The 16,114-nt window shown below is 40.1% G+C and overlaps 3 protein-coding genes across 11 annotated transcripts in view; 2 read left to right on the plus strand and 1 right to left on the minus strand.

The window, feature by feature from the left end:
• The window catches only part of LOC125769047 (ATP-binding cassette sub-family F member 1), a 226,934-nt gene that overhangs the window by 152,821 nt on the left and 57,999 nt on the right, over positions 1-16,114 (plus strand). The window lies entirely within an intron of this gene.
• The window catches only part of LOC125769063 (neuroglobin-like), a 128,876-nt gene that overhangs the window by 44,259 nt on the left and 68,503 nt on the right, over positions 1-16,114 (plus strand). The gene's annotated exons all lie outside the window — the stretch shown is intronic.
• The window catches only part of LOC125769050 (putative polypeptide N-acetylgalactosaminyltransferase 9), a 72,119-nt gene continuing 56,024 nt past the window's right edge, over positions 20-16,114 (minus strand). For 7 of the 9 annotated variants that reach the window (XM_049437454.1, XM_049437453.1, XM_049437452.1 and 4 more), the window contains exons 4-11: positions 9,374-10,203; positions 8,918-9,283; positions 8,685-8,849; positions 8,427-8,620; positions 8,133-8,351; positions 7,827-8,060; positions 7,461-7,571; positions 20-4,051 (exon numbers count right to left, since the gene is read on the minus strand). In XM_049437454.1, coding sequence (XP_049293411.1) covers positions 3,782-4,051; positions 7,461-7,571; positions 7,827-8,060; positions 8,133-8,351; positions 8,427-8,620; positions 8,685-8,849; positions 8,918-9,283; positions 9,374-9,806 — 1,992 coding nt within the window. In that variant the 5' untranslated portion in view covers positions 9,807-10,203 and the 3' untranslated portion in view covers positions 20-3,781. The other 2 variants (XM_049437459.1, XM_049437460.1) reach the window with 2 other exon arrangements.

The following is a 16,114-nucleotide window of genomic DNA, read 5'->3' on the forward strand; positions in this document are numbered from 1 at the left end:
AAACGCTTGGCGTAATTAGTTTTTTTCCAAATAAATTTCGTTTATTACTTTATTGTTACACTTTGTTGTCCTTCTTAACTCGGTAGTAGTTTGTGCCGTTTTTTATGTTTCTTCTGCTACTAACCATTTGGCTGTTTTATGATCCGTGGACCGCTCCCTAACTGTTGAACGTTTCGGTTGTATCGTTTGCTTCGATGTTTACGTTTGCGTTTTTTGTTTACAAAATTTTTCATTACTTCATCATTCTCTACCTTCATATATTACGTGTGACTTGCACAAATAGCTACACCAATGATAGGAGGGTACAAGCGATAGGATCGGTAGTAGCTTCGAACGATGTGAGCCTAATGTGTAAAAAGGTGTGATGTATCCTTTCCTTTTTTTTCCTTTTGACGATTCAACGAAGAAGAAAAAAAAACCTATTTCATTTCAGTTCCACTACAAAACCAGATTTCTTGTTTGATTATTAGATATCGATGTTTTTAATGTTTTTTTATCCACACACGTTTGTTTTCTTCAGTAGTTTTTGTTTTATGTTTTTTTTTCTCTTCTTCTTGTTTATATTTTATCTGTTTCTGTTTTTTCTATAATGCAAATGTTGTGTTTGTGTGTGTTTTTTATTTCTTCATAAAAGATATGTGTATGTTTTGTTTTTATACGTTACCGATAAAGATTTTTCTCATCTTTTTGTTTTATTTCCTACTTTTCAATTGTTTTTCTTTACTATTTACATGTTTTTTCCCCTCCCATTTCTAGATATCCTTTCAACGATAGCATCTGAGTTTTCTCTCCCTCTCTCTCTCTTTTTCTTCCTATTAAAGTACAATTGCCACGATGATACGATAAAACGATGACATACTGTTTTGCGTTCGGTTGTATAAGATCAAACTAAAAATAGTTTCAATATATATCTATATGAGCTAATCGGTTGTTATACACATACACCTTGCTATCCCGATCGTGGAAGTCTATTGGAGAAGGAATTATTTCATTGCGCTCTATTACTTGGAAACCATTTCGTTCCTTGTCCATTTCCTTTGCTTCGCATTTATCGCATTCTTTTTTTTTTGCTGTTTTTGGAAACTGTGACTTTACAGGGAGTGGATTTTGGGAAAATGCTCCCGATCGTATTATCGATCTTTCGCTCCTTTTCTCTCTAGTACCTTCTCTGGCGAATGCCCTACTGTAGGTGCGTAATGCATGAATTTTAAAAGGCACATTAAGAGAAATGTTAGCATTTCTCCTGTTTTATGGTTTAAATATAGCTCCTATTTGGGATGTTGTGGGTTTGCTTTCCATACGTAACTGCACACTCGCTTTCCTGCACAATTGAACTAACTCATGCCTTATGAGAAATGACAATAGGATGAAAACAAAACGAAACATTTTCGCTAAAAGCTAACTGTGTCTTTCAAACATCATAAAATCAACGTTAAGCTATATTTGTTGTGATTGTTTGAATGCATATTGGTTTAAACGTTTAATCAAAACCTTCTCTATTTTCGATATGCCTTTTGTTGCTGCTGTTGGAAGATGTATGTTTCACTGTTGCAACGATGTAGAAATAGTGTAATAAGTACAGATATATGCATTATGAACGAAATAAGGTAAATAAAAACAACAATCTCGATATGTTACGAGCGGAAGTAGAGAAGTTCGTTCGTTTGAGGAGTTACTCTTGATAGTAAGTGTGGTTCCACTGTAGTTTGTGTTACTAATTTGACGATATGTGTGTACCACCAGTTGAGGATAAAAGTCTATTATCTACACTAATCAAAAACCGTACACATATTGCACAACTCTTTCGTAAGTTTGTTTTGTGTTGGGCGAAAAAAATGGAATGATCGTTGTTATCTTACTTTTAGTTCATCGCTTTTGCGGCAGATAATAGTTTTGTTTCGTTTCCTTTTACTTCTTCCTTGATATGTGTATTTCGACGCAAAATAAAACCGCTTTCATCTTGTGTTTTAAAAACATTTTTCGGTTGGTTTTCTTTTTTAATTATAATTTCCTTTTCCCACGTCTCGTGCTATTCACAAACAAATAATGTGTAACTCTGTTGGAAGAAAACGCAAACAGAGATTTTCGTTTCTTGTATGCACTTGTTATCTTTGAGCAAGTTTCAAACTTTACGGCCTCAACATTCAATTTGGAAATTTATATAATTGAATACTTTGTTATTTAAATCAGCTCTCCGTACTAGAAGGATCGCGCTATAGTACTGCTTGCGTGCGTTGGAGTTTTGTGTGTTTTGTATTTCTTTTTTTTAAGATTGTCTCTCGTTCGGCTCTCAGTTTTGTTTGTCCTGTGTGCATTTGCAAAAAGGATGCGTTGCGTTGAATTTGGTTCTTTTCCTTTTTTTACTTGGTTATTTGAAATCTTCTGTAGCAAAGTCTTTACAAGATTGTTTGTATGATACGTTTACCGTTTCTGTGTGTGTTTTTTAATCTTCTCATTACTTTCGCATTTGACTTTAGGATCTTGTTTATTATTTAACTATCTTCCTCAACGCTTTTTCCTTCGTTTGTTTTTTTCCTTCAAATTGCACACCTTGCGCTTGTTTTTTTTTTCTATTGCTAGCAAGAAGTTTGCTCCCTACACTTTCTTGCTTTTGTTGTATGGCAGTCAGATAATTATTTAAATATAATATTTAATTTTGTCGTTTCACATTTCGCAAACGTTTTCGCTAACTATAAAACAAAACGAAAAAGAAAAAAAACGGAGAATAAACAATAATATTCTTTAAATATAGCAAATCAGCCCTTTCGCTTCGGAAGTTAACCTTAACCTTAAAGTATAATGCTGTGAATAGCAAAACACTATTGCAAAGCAACGTGTTGGAGGGACAAACAAGGTAATTAAAGTAACTAGACAAAACAAAACATACGATCAAGACACTAATGCGCTTGTTCTACGATTGGAATAAAAGTCTCTATCTGTCAACGGACAAACCGCACACCTCGCTCGGTTCCTTTTTGCATCGATTTCTACTTAAATATATACAACAGCAAACAAATAAGTCACGTTCCACTTGCTGTTTGCTCCACGCAATCATTTTCCGCCTAAAAGACTCGTACACTTTGCTCCCATTTTTATGTATTTCATAATGATGCCAATGGTTTTGATTTTCCTTTCGGGAGCAAAGGTTTGGCAAGTTGAGCATAAGGCAACGGCCATTTTTTGTAGCTTTTCCTTCGTAGCTAGGAGCATTTTTTGTTTGTATTTTCGAACGGTAAAATAAAACAAAACGTGGAAACTAAACTGCCATTCTGTCTTCTAACACTTATAAAACATCACATTAATTTAAAATCAATTCTATGTTCTCTCATGTTCGGGCGTTCGGGGATTGTAGACGTGTGATTTGGAATTGATTGAAGGAAGCATACAGGGTTTGCGCGCGCAGTTTTTTTTTGTAGAGGTTTTATGTTTCGTACTTGGAACTGGTTTCCATTCCAAACGCGGAAAAGAGTCTGTGAGACTCATGGTGCAAATCCTGAGATTAGCTCCTGAGATAGCTCCAGTGTTAGGTAGCGATAGTAGTATTGGGGTTTGTTTTTGAAGAAAACTGTTACCACTCTATCTCTTCCTTCCAGACACACAAACTCTCTCTCTCTCTCTCTCTCTCTCTCTCTCTCTCTCTCTCTCTCTCTCTCTCTCTCTCTCTCTCTCTCTCTATTTATCCGGTGGCATTGTTTAAAGCACCAGAACGCCTAATCGATCTTACCCGAGTGGCTCGGATTAGTGTCGTTGTGTGTTGTAATCGCCAGTCACATCAGTTCCCTCACAGTTTGCTGGCGTCATAGTTCTGGAAGGACCACCGTTGTGCCTCAACGGCCGAATTGCAGTCTTGCATGATCAGCTTATTCTTTGCCTCGTTGATCGCCAAACAACGATCGGACGAACCGTGCCGCAGCAGGTGCGTGTTGTCCGAATAGTTCCAGTACTGATTGCCCCGGGAACCATGGCACGGGTACAGTACAACGTCATCACCGGCGTAATCGAGACACGCTTCATCCCGTCGGATCTCACCCGTTTTGCTCAGCATCCAGTACTAGTAAAAGGAAAGGGAAATAAAAATGGCAAGGGAACGGGAAAGGGTGGCATTTCAGAGAGAGAGAGAAAACAGAGAGGGAACAGAATCGCAAAAAAAGGAAAGGATGCGGGATATTGAGGGTTAAAAAAGAAGTAAAATATATTATTATGCAAGCTCATACAAGGGGAAATACGTTCTAGTTTCTATAGCGTAACATAATGGAGCGTTAAAGAAAATATCTTCTACAAATACAGAAAGAGAATTTCATTGCGTTACGCCACGGTTAACGAGGACGCCATATTATCATCAACATTCGGAATGAAATGTAACGTATGCTTGTTGCTCCACGCCGTATGGAAGTCCTTTAGATGTGTTACAAACCCAGCATGATATTTGTTCGCTTGTTGGGCAGATCATCACCAGCCAGATGTGTTTATGTTTTGAATGTTTCGTTTCGATTTTTTGTTTCCCCGTGTTGTGTTGTGTGTTAGTTCTCGTGTTAGAGGTACAAGCCGCGTCACAGAGACGCATATGATGGCACCCTATTAGTTTGGCTCCAGCGTGGAGTGTTTGTTGTCACTAAAAGACATACATACACACACATCTAACCCGATCGGAGGCTTACAGATAGACGATGGTTTACGTTACGTACACGGGAGAACATATGCTGGTCGGGTGCGCCCAACTTGCCCTGTAAGGGATAGATATGGACAAACCAGAAGGATGGAGAAAGAAAAAAACATTAGATGAACAAATGATGTCCAATTGGTGATTGGGTACATTTTAAACCGGGTGCTGCCATGAACTGCCACCCGACGTAACATCGAGACACTTAAAAGACGAACACCAATGGCAACACATTGTAGGACGAACGAACGGCATGAATTTAGAGAAATGAAAATGAGATCCCACAGATGGCAGCTCTTAATAAGTAGAGAAGTTTTAAGCTTCTAAAAAACCCTGCTCGTCATGTTGAGATTGCATACTTTACGACGTATTTAAAACAAAGACGCCTAAAGGTATGCAATCAGTACCATATAGTACTTTTTTAATTTGTTTTTTCATACTAATTTACTAAGAGGCTGCCGTCAGGAGATATAAAAGCTACCAATTCCATATCGATAGGTGTAGATCGTATGTTGTTGTGTGTATGTTCGTGCTGAATGATATGTTTCAATGCGATGACCAAAAACAAAACAAAAAAGTTACACACGGCGTCACAAATGAAATTCTCTCATCTGTATGTAAGACTATTTTCCTGTAATCTTTCCACTTAGTTTAAAACACTATCTTAGTGGTTTGAAGCATATAGTATTCTCTCTTTTCTAATCGCTGCTATGTCTGCTGTTGTTAAACTACCTTCCATTAGAACGAATAAATACAAAACAAAAAGCACCAAACCCATACCGCTGATAGGTAGTAGCTTTTTTGCATGACTTTAAATCTTAACAAAGCAAAGGGAAAATGTAACAACAGCTGGCTGGCAGGCAAAATAAATGTATGTACAAGAAAGGAAAGTTCGCGTTCAGTTTACCAATCATCACCACAAATTTTTGTACTTCATTTTCTCTCTCTCTTTTATGGGTGTGAATTAACAATTTTTGGCAGCAAAATACCTTCCATCGCGTAGAGCGTCACTGTGCTGGGAAAATAAATGTATCATTCTGTTTTTTTTTGGCAACAAAACACTGCTTCATATTAAAGGAAACAAAGTATCAAATAATGTAAAGCGAGACAGAAAAATCTAACTCAAAACACGCAGGACATGCATTTTTTTTTCTTTCCGTTCGTTATTCAATCTTGTCATGTCAAAGGTATTGGAAAGTGAACTGTCCACGAGTACTTTCGCTTATCATAATAACCGTCGAACCGTGTCTAAGTCGTGGTTGTTTAAAATGTTTTAGTCACGTTTTTCTTTTTGGTTTGCCATTCGTACAAAGAAACGTTTCCACCGTGAGGGTTTGTTTAAATTTGACACATGGCACAGGTCCAGATGGTGCTTCGGTGATGGATCATAGTATGAATATCGTGATCGTGAGCTCTACGTTGGTGATTTACTATTGCGTTTGATATCGCGATCGGTGAACATTACGGTGAACACTACGCAGAGAGTTGTGAAACCGAATTGGTAAGAAATAATGAACGAAGGCTTTATTTTTCGGGTGAGAAATGCATTGGATTCCATTTTTTATAATAATAGTGGTGATGTTGGCACTACATTACGATGAATAATTTATGCATATTGGTTTGAATTTTAGAATAAAACTAATTAGGCGATAGGGATAGTCATATGGCTAATATGGCTTTAAAGTTCGCGTAAAGGGGAAGTTAGTATTTTTTTTTTGCATTATTCAGTCACTAACACATTTCTATTAAGCGTTTAAGCGTACTAATATAAAATAGCAAAGCAGAATGAATTAGTAATGCCGCATCACCAAGTATTTTCCATTTGTAAATAAGCATTAATTCTTGAGCAAATATTGATGAAATAATAACGCTTTTTCCCATCTCTTGTGAATGATGTATGTCTGTGTTAGTCTTGTGTATGTGTATGAGATATTAATTTTTTGGGCGGGTGGCCAATATGTGTCCGTACGTTTATGGTCCATGGAGTTAGGTTTGCGTTACGATTGATCCATTACCGGCCAGGAAGGCTACCACTGTCCATTGTCAATTAGTCCAATAAGTGTTCCAAAACAACAACAAATAACAAAAGCCAAAACAAAATTTCTTCTCCTGCTGCCTCAGTAGGACCGTCCAGTGTATGCGTGTGTGTGCCTATGGGTAGTGTGTACTTTTCCGTGTATGTGGGTGTGTGTAGTTTTGTTGTTTTGGGGGTTGCGTTTGTGTGTACAGTACCTGGTTGCCGCCGGCCTGATGGCAGGGCCAAATGCCCAACGGCGAATGCATGTCCTCGGGTTTTGCCGCCGAATCGATACACAGATTAGACCACAGGTTCCGAATCTGCACAGGTATGGTAGTTGTGTTTTGGTAGTTGCAAAACAAACAAGAAGAGTGCGCCACAAACAAGGGAGAGAGAGTTTGAATTTTTGGTGGGGTTGTGCATTTTGGAAGGCAACACACACAGAAACACAGAAACACAGTGCAGACAGGGTAAAACGCGTTATGCCGAATGTTCGATCGGAACATGGGCGAAACACAGTGATACACATTACAAAACGGTTGACGAAGAACGGAAAAAAAAGAAAAGAAAAGAAGAAAACGGATAAATTAAATCGAGAATATTGAAACCGAAACGAACGACTTCAACGATCGTGCAAGCGACGAACTGAAAATAAAAATTATTGATAACGAAGTTTTTTCCGGCATTATTTGTGTGGGGACGTGATGATTGGTAGCCTGTTTTGCATGCTTCTGTTACGCTCTGGCATTTGCTACTAGACAGTATATGCAAAAGGTTATTTACTTGATTGCCACCCTGATTGTGGCACGGATAGAGTCCGACCGGTTTCCGCAGGTTCCGCTTACCGCCCGGCGCATCCAGACAGGTTCGATTACCGTAACCCATGTTTCTCACCTGTATAGTTTCATAATTTGAGTATTATTTATGTAATATGATTTCAACTACGAAGGTGCCTACTGTTGCTGAGGGTGAAACGTATTAAGTTCACAAAGGAGCAATACAATTTTGAGCGTAACAATTCGCAATAGGCACCATCGTGGAAGAAAAAAATCGAGCAACAATTATTCATTTCACACCTTTCATGTCTTTTACGAGCATGAAAAGTACGAGCATTTGTTCAATTCACTTCAGAAGTGAACGAAACATTACCTCGCCAGAAGCGACTGCATCTCCAGGCACGAACAGTTCCGGATAGATGTTGTCCAAATACCATCGGAACGATTTGCAACCGAGCTCTTCACGTAGCTTCTTGCGCGTGCTCACATCACCATAGTCACCCTTATCATTACCAATGCGCTGATAGTAGTACTGGGCGTATTCATCCATCCACACCTCAGCTAACCGGACCGAGTTACGTTTGATCACATTCACACCCGTTCGCCACTGAAACAAAATCGAAAAGAAGGTCAGTTATCATTTCCGAGCTCACACCTTTCGGTTAATGTCACTCTCTACCTTGTACGGTGAACGCTTCCGGAAGATGTGACCAACGTGTGAACAGGGAACAATTTCTAGCGAGCCACCGCACATCCACGTCTTGAAGGAGAGTTCCAAATTTTCACCACCCCAAATGTCGAACCCGGAATCGTACGTGCCGAGTCGTTCGAAAAATACGCGATCGATCGCAAACAGACCGCCTGCCATCGTCGGTGACCAAACGGGTTCCGCAGGGCTCTACAAAAAAAACAATAGGAGAAAAACACATATTAGCGACAGCTGTTTGTACTGATTTCATGCAAAACCTTCCACCTTGTGTTTGCGCTTTTCACGTTCCGGTACAGCGTGCCAGTTAAACTGCAGGTTCCAATCGAAACCGCCCACATTAACACCACCCGAATCGCGATAATGGTACTCCATCGTGTTGTCGTCGATGACATCGATTACAGGACAGACCACCGTCGTTGAGTTGCGCGCGATACGATCAAGCAGTGGCTCCAGCCATCCTGTACGTTAGTAAGGGAAAACGTTACTTCGGAACACATTGCATTTCAAGAAGATTCAACTCACCGATAGTACATTCACAGTGAGAATCGAGATATGTTAAAACTGGAGCTGTTGCATGACGAGCACCGAGCAGACGGGCACGAATAAGACCCTCGCGTTTTGCTGCCCGTATGATCTTCACCTTCGGATACGCGAGGAAGTATTCCTCCAGCTGCTTCTGTGTGTGAGCTGTAGGAAAATCCACTTTTCGTTATTTTTAAAGCTCAGCAAAATGGGAACCGATGCACTACACTTACGCATATCGGAGAAATCGTCAACGAGTATCACTTCCTTCACGAGATGATCGGGTGAACGATCGAGCACGGAATGCACGGTACGCAGCAACACGGACCACGCCTCATTGTGGAAGCAAATGATGACGGATGTCGGTGGCAGATCTTCCATGTATCGGTCCGTTTCTTTACACCAAGCGTCCCGCGGATCGGGTAGCGTTCGCCGTATGGAGATCATGTCCGCCACATACTGATTGAAAGCATTCTTCGTCCATCCTTCGTCGACTATTTTCTTTATCTCCGGCGATAGTTCCTTTGGCAGGATGACTGGTTTTCCTAGCTCTCCCGGTCCGTCACTCGGTGGGGCAATAACACCGGGCAGTACAAGACCTGAAAGATGAAAGTGAAATTATTCACTCGTCATAGTTATTCGCCTGAAGGTAGGCAACCCGCAGTACACATCTGTTATACGATACTCACCACCTCCATGGTCTTGTCCTCTGCTGGGCTTTGATGGTGTTTCTTTCACCGTCTTCACTACCGGTGGTTCATCCACGTCCGGTTCAACACCGCCGGCTCCCGCCTCCCCTTCATCACCATCCTCCTCCAAGCGGTTGTGATCGACAAAGTTCACATCCGGCACCTCCGGCACTACCGGATCTTGCCGATCCGCGTCCAGCCGTGCGTTCTCGATGAACTGATTGAACTTGTTCCGGATACCTTCCAGTGGCAATCGCCGGGGCGTTTCGTATTCCATCGCTCCACCACCACTGGCCGCTCCACTGCCGCTACCGCTCGGGCCCGCCCGGTTAGCATCGTCCGAGTAGAGTACAAACACAGCCATAAACCATACCACACCGCACAGGGCGGCTAGCTTCAGGAAGGAGGATCTCCGTCTACCAAGCAGGGCCATCGTGATAATTGAGATGAAGATCGGTAGGAGATGTTGCTTATTGTAACTAATTCGCCAACTGAAGCGATTATATTAGATTATTTTTGTTTTATATTTAGACAGACGTTGCACCCGAAAGGTTGAAAACAGGCAGTGATCGAGTGTTACGTTTTTGACAACGTACGATCACCTGTACACATCTCCGTTCCGTTGTACACTGCAATCCCTCCAACCGTCGCTGGAGGTCACACGGGTGAAATGAGGTTTGTTTTTATGTGCCGTAAAAAAATGATTCCGACTTTTCGTCGAGTTTGATCCGTCGCATAAAATTAGCACCACTGTGCCAACTGTGCTTCGCCTAATACCGATTGATGATGCATCTGTTACCGTGTGATGTGTTTGATATGTGTTGCAATTTCTGCAAAGTGAGAAAGGAAAAGAAAATGGTTTTAAAGTCAATGAAATGTGCATTAAATCGCTCACAATTAGTTCACGCTGTTTGATTTGATAAATAGCAATCCATTGGGCCCGCTGTTATGGGATGTAATGCCCGATGAAGACTGTTTTGGTTGTTTTATGTTTTCGTGATCATGATTTTCCCTTTACCAGCCAGCGTACGAAAATGTTGGTACATGGTTTTGAAGATTTTACGCCTCAACGCGCACATCGCTTGTAAGCGTTCGTCAAAAAAGCCGGCACTAAAAAAAACACAGATCGCCATCCCCGATGGCATCACTGGGCGGACACAAACACCGAGACGCTGGGTTCATTTTTTCATGCTTCGACTGGCGTGCATTCCATCGCGTTGGAGGGCTCTTTCGCTTTCTGTCTCTTTTTCTGCCGTGCGAGATGAGATAGGAACAAGTCTAGCGAAAGTATAGACTCTTGAGAGATGTACAAAGCTGAAGATGCGTGCGGGAAGAAGCACCGGCCATCGGTTGCATAGTTGTGTTTTGTTGTTGAGAAGAAATAGAAACAATAGATCGTATCTGTCAGGAGTTAGGGAGACGATTGCGCAATGACATCTTATCCGAGAGTTAGAGAGAGAGAAAGAGAGAAACAAAGGAAACCAAAATCGAAATAGTTGAATCTAGGCAATAGCTGAAGTTTAATCATCGAAGCAAATGCTACAAATATTCCGGTGCGAGTCAATCACATGCTGATAAACGTATGCCAATCGGAACAATTTATTGCCGTACTGTGATTGAAATTGAATTATCCGCTTACACTCAACAAGAACTCAGTAAGTTTGCCTCTTAAAATTGCTACTTACATGCTACCCTGGATGCAATTCATCTTTCCCTTTGTGTAATCGGTAGCGAAAAAGCTCTAACTTGCATAATTGGCACCCTTCGGGAGAATGGAATAGACACCGCGAAACTCATGCCACCCAATAATCATAATCATCCGGTTGCGTTACAATCCGAAACAGACGGAGCATAAGCGTGCTAAGAGTGTTAAAAAGGCAGCTTCGGGAGGGAGTTTTTGCTGAAGAGGTATTTGCAAATTGATACCTTCTTGCTGAACCACGGGTGAGTGTGTCGTATTGGAAACAAGGTACGAAAGTGATGCGTTATTAAAGCGCATAAAAGCTTTTGGATGCTTCTGCATGGAGCTGGTTTTAAGTTGAACGATTTCCTTCGTTTTGATGGTGAAAACAAATATCTGTTTACCTTGTTGGTGATTTATGGATTTAAATTAGATATTGTTTTTTTTTGTTGAAAAATTTACTCAATGAAAAAATCACAAAATTGACCCGTTTTTACGATTCTGAGTGAATAAATTATAAATCGCCTAGAGTTAGGCAATGCAAAAAGCAAAACGTCTATATAGGGCTAATAAACTTTATATATTGTATTTGATTTCTCAATTTTTAATCTTGTAATCTTTTGTGTGATTTAATTGTGTAATCTTTTAAAATTAAATTAAAAAAAAGTAATTATTAAACTCCCATTAGTACGAGTAACGCGCACCTGATTCAAAGCCCGATGATGCAATATTATGTGATGTGACACATAATATGATTGAGCATGAAAACAATACGAAGGAGACGATCCAGCCATGTATGATGCACAGACTCTCACGCCGATTGCAAAACGCACGGTGCAACAGTACACGCAAAAAAACAACAGACTTACGCTAAACATATTCAACTCTTCTGACGCGAGGACAGAGAAAGAAAGAAAGTCAAAGGTTACATCGCAAGAGAAACATCTTCGCAAGAACCAATCCAAAAATGGGGTAAGGGAAACAAGGGACAAACAGGCCCCCAAAACAAAACAAAAAACCGTGATCCGTAACCAAAAAAAAAAGACAATGATCGCCATAATTATGCGTTGAGATTGAAAGTTATCGTTGATGGGTATTTATTTGACGGCGCTGGGAACGTCAGTACGGGTCTTGTATGAAACCGGGAAGATGTCGTGTGTCGGGCCATACATTTTCGTTTTCCGTGGTTTGAGCTTTTTTTTTCATTACTCACAAGGCTACTTATATTTTATATTTGGTTAGTTGAACACAGAGTTTGTGAGTTGTATTTTTTTTTTACTCTGGAGACGGTAGTAATTGATCCTCCAAATTACCCTCATATAGGTTATGATAGACCATTTTGTATGGTGAAGAAAACGATAGGACAGACAAAGGCAAACAATGAACTACTGCAGAGAGTGAGAGAGAAAAAGACGCCAAAGGAAAACAATAATTTTCATCTTTTTCTGATTGCCTCTCGACAGTTTACCCAAGCGAATTGTTGTGTACAGTTTTGTTGTGCAATTTATTTAATCCATCCATTTTTCTTCCTCTATCGCTGATGTGTTTGTTTTCTTTACGGTTTTGCTTTTATTGTTATTTCCCTCCCTCCGCGCTGTCGATGAGCCTCCGGACTAGACCAGACCGGATGGATGAGTATGATGAATTAATATTGATTGACGGGTTGCCATTGCATTGTAAGCTCACTCATTACTCGGTGAATGCAAATAAGCGTCTCATCGTAGCGTGAATCACGTGAACAGTAACACCGACCTGAGGAAATTGTGGGTTACATTTTGAGCTTAATTTAAACACCAAACAAAGTGCCTGTCCTTTGACGTTTTTGGGGTGGGTGCAGATGACGAAAAAAAAAACCTCAACAACCCTCCAATCACGGTTCAATTTTGCAGCATCAATTTCGAGGTTCACAAAATGGCACTTTCGGTCACAAACCCTTGAGTGTTCATCGATTGAAATTCAATTTCATTTAGGGAGGGGGGGAGATGAAAGAAAGAAAGAAAAAAACCCCACAAAAAAGGTGCGTTGATTTGCATTAACCCTGCTACAAGATTGCTCCAAATCGTCCAGCCAAGAAGGACAAGGTCGTGGGAACAAAAAGCCATACGCAACGTGACCAGTTTGTGTACATATTATAACCCTCCACATTTACCGTTACCACCATCCAAATAATAGGACCATAATGCTTGCCCGGTTTGGAGTTACGGAGTTAAGGTTTACACCAAAATTAGGCATTACTAATGTGCCTTCTGCACATCGATGAACACATCTCTTCATTGTCGAATTTATTCCTTTTTGGTGCGATATTTTCCTATGTCCTTACTGACAGATTTCCCTAAAAGTATGCAATACGCTTCACAAATTTACTTTCATTTTCGGTCACAAATAAACACAAGTGTACAGTGTGCAATGGTCTTGATTACTTCAAACGTTCATTAGCTACTATTGGATAAATGTGGAATCGTTTTCCTCCTTTTTATCAACAGTTTAACTGCTATTTTAAAACAAAGTTGCGAACTCATCCTCGTTTTAAAGCTTTTATTTATATAACACATTTTGAAGAAGAAAAAAATAATAATGATTTTCTGCTAATTTTCTGTCACATTCTATCAAAGATATTAAAAATAGCTCCAAATTAACGTACCTCTCATAATTGTTACCTCTATCGGGCCTGTTGCGCAATCAGAAGAAGCCCTCTTCAGTGCATCGAGCAAGATGAAAAATCGGTGTGAATTATACATTCGATAAATATACTCCATTCACTTTTTTTTTTGGCTTGTGGTTGCTTTCTTCCAAACTGAAGCCACCAATAATATTGTCAATTGCCTACCGTAAAAATAGTCGACTACCACGCAATAAACAAAATAATACCGGTGGCTTCATACTCCGAGGAGAAAAAATATATAACCTCACCGTTATGATCGTGAGACACTGCTGAACGGTATCGAGTGGATTCGCTTATCAAACCACCGAGACAACATAAAAGATGAACCGATGACAGCTCATTTACGATCACAGTGGTGGATCGCGTAATCAAACCGCTTACCGATGCGCTAAAACGGTTCGGTAAAAGTGACGGTGAGACCCAGACGAATCGACAAAATGCGGAAGAAAACACGACATTTCGCACGGCCTCCCCGGATGCCACCGTCCACCGCCACCCTTGTCCGCCACCATTCGAACACGGGCGTTGATGTCATTAATTATGGTGATCGTTTTTCTTCATGGTTTTTGGGCTCATAATTTCATACCGCGTACGCGTTTTGCATTTTGTGGCCCATAACCGTGGCACACAGCCGACGCTTCAAAATGAGCCTCATTAAAGTGAATCCAAAACGCCAATCTTCTAATTTACGACCCAACAAAAGGGTAGGAAAAAGAAGAGTGGACTGAAAGACACCAGCAATGCGCACCTCGTCTACCAGCCAATAGACCATTAATTGATTTTGATTCCGTGTTCGATCGTGTGGCTCTGTCTCTGATTCAATTGACCGTGAAGACGAATTTTCCCGTCCCGCTGGTGGCTTCTTTCCACCCTCGCAATGGTTTCCATTTTGCTTTCCGGAGTTTCGCCGGTGACTTTGGAGTTTTTCCCACAGTTTTCGATTGCATTATAACGAGCCCGCTGGTTCGTTTTGTTGTCGCACTAGAGCGCATTGAGCGGCTAGACAATATTTTGAAGAACTTTCGCTTTTTTGACAAAGCTGCAATCTTTGTCGGCACTGCTTGCCGGGGGATTCTCTTTCAGCTGAAATAAGGATTATTTGTGGTTTGGTAAAAAAGAAAATTGACTTCATGCTGGTAGGTGAAATGGTGACATTTAATTCATTGCATACACGCGACCCGTGTGCAGTATGTGGAACGCCAATCGAATGGATCATTGAAATTCGCAGCTTTTGTGCGAAACCCACCACCCTTCCTGCATGTAACATTAATGCACACTGCATCGCCGGTCGGAGCAGTGCTGGGACAGTGGAAAGTCACCTCAGCGCCCGGAAAAAGTTCACACATCCTCAAGGGAAGAAATTTATGTGTCACATAAAAATTCACCATGCGGATTGAGTGACCAACAATATCACCATCCCGGACCTAGATTTATCCGGCTCTGTGTACTGTGTTGGAATGATCGATTCATGGCACGTCGCCAATGTCAAAGAACGTTTTCTTTTTTCCCAACCGATTTCTGTGATCAACTGGGTGTAACTTTCTCTGGCTGAATTCGCTAGGGGAGGAAAAAAGAGGAGGAATTTCAAGTGAGAATATCATGCGAATGCGAAATCGTATTTTATTGTTGTACTGTCAATTATTTAAAATAAAATTTTATCAATTCTAAACCGCTTTCGAAACACTCTTTATTATATACGAGTTATATAAAGATAAGAGAAAAATAAATAAAAAGCTCAAAATGTTAAACTAGCTGCATACATTTAGGCGCTATATTAATAACGATAATATTTGCGCGAAGTGTTGATGTAATCCGTTGGAATTTAACAACACCTCATATTACTCTGTAGGATTATTTATATTAGGAATATATTATACCTTCACTAGTTCCCAAAATTATCTCATTTTCGAAAAACGTACGACTCAAATAGGAACATTGACATATTATTACTTTCATAGCCTTTGAATATTTTTTTAATTTTGAGATTTATTGTAAATTTCAGAAATTACTATCAGAAAAATCTCAGAATCACAGAAACACCATTGTGTCAACCGGTTTCGATTTGATAATTGTTTTTTGTACAGATAGTCGCATCTTTCTGTTAAATAACCTCACGCTTCTTCTGTCAAAACTATTTTTGGTAAATTTTAAAACCTTTTAAAAGGTAATTAAGCTCACTTTCTGGAGGTTTTACAAACTGAGATCGCTTCTATTTATTTAAAGCTTTCTCAACTAGCAACCTGAGCGCAGCTTAGCAAATGTGTGAGTTGAGAAATTTTACAAAATCTGGGGAAAAGGAGGATACATTCCACTATTACTTCTAAATATTCCACTTCAAGTTGAAAACAATCCACTAATGGTTCCAATTTTATTATTTAATATCGAGAACTCTGGAGAT

This window comes from Anopheles funestus, chromosome 3RL, assembly GCF_943734845.2.
Source record: "Anopheles funestus chromosome 3RL, idAnoFuneDA-416_04, whole genome shotgun sequence".
NCBI lineage: Eukaryota > Metazoa > Arthropoda > Insecta > Diptera > Culicidae > Anopheles > Anopheles funestus.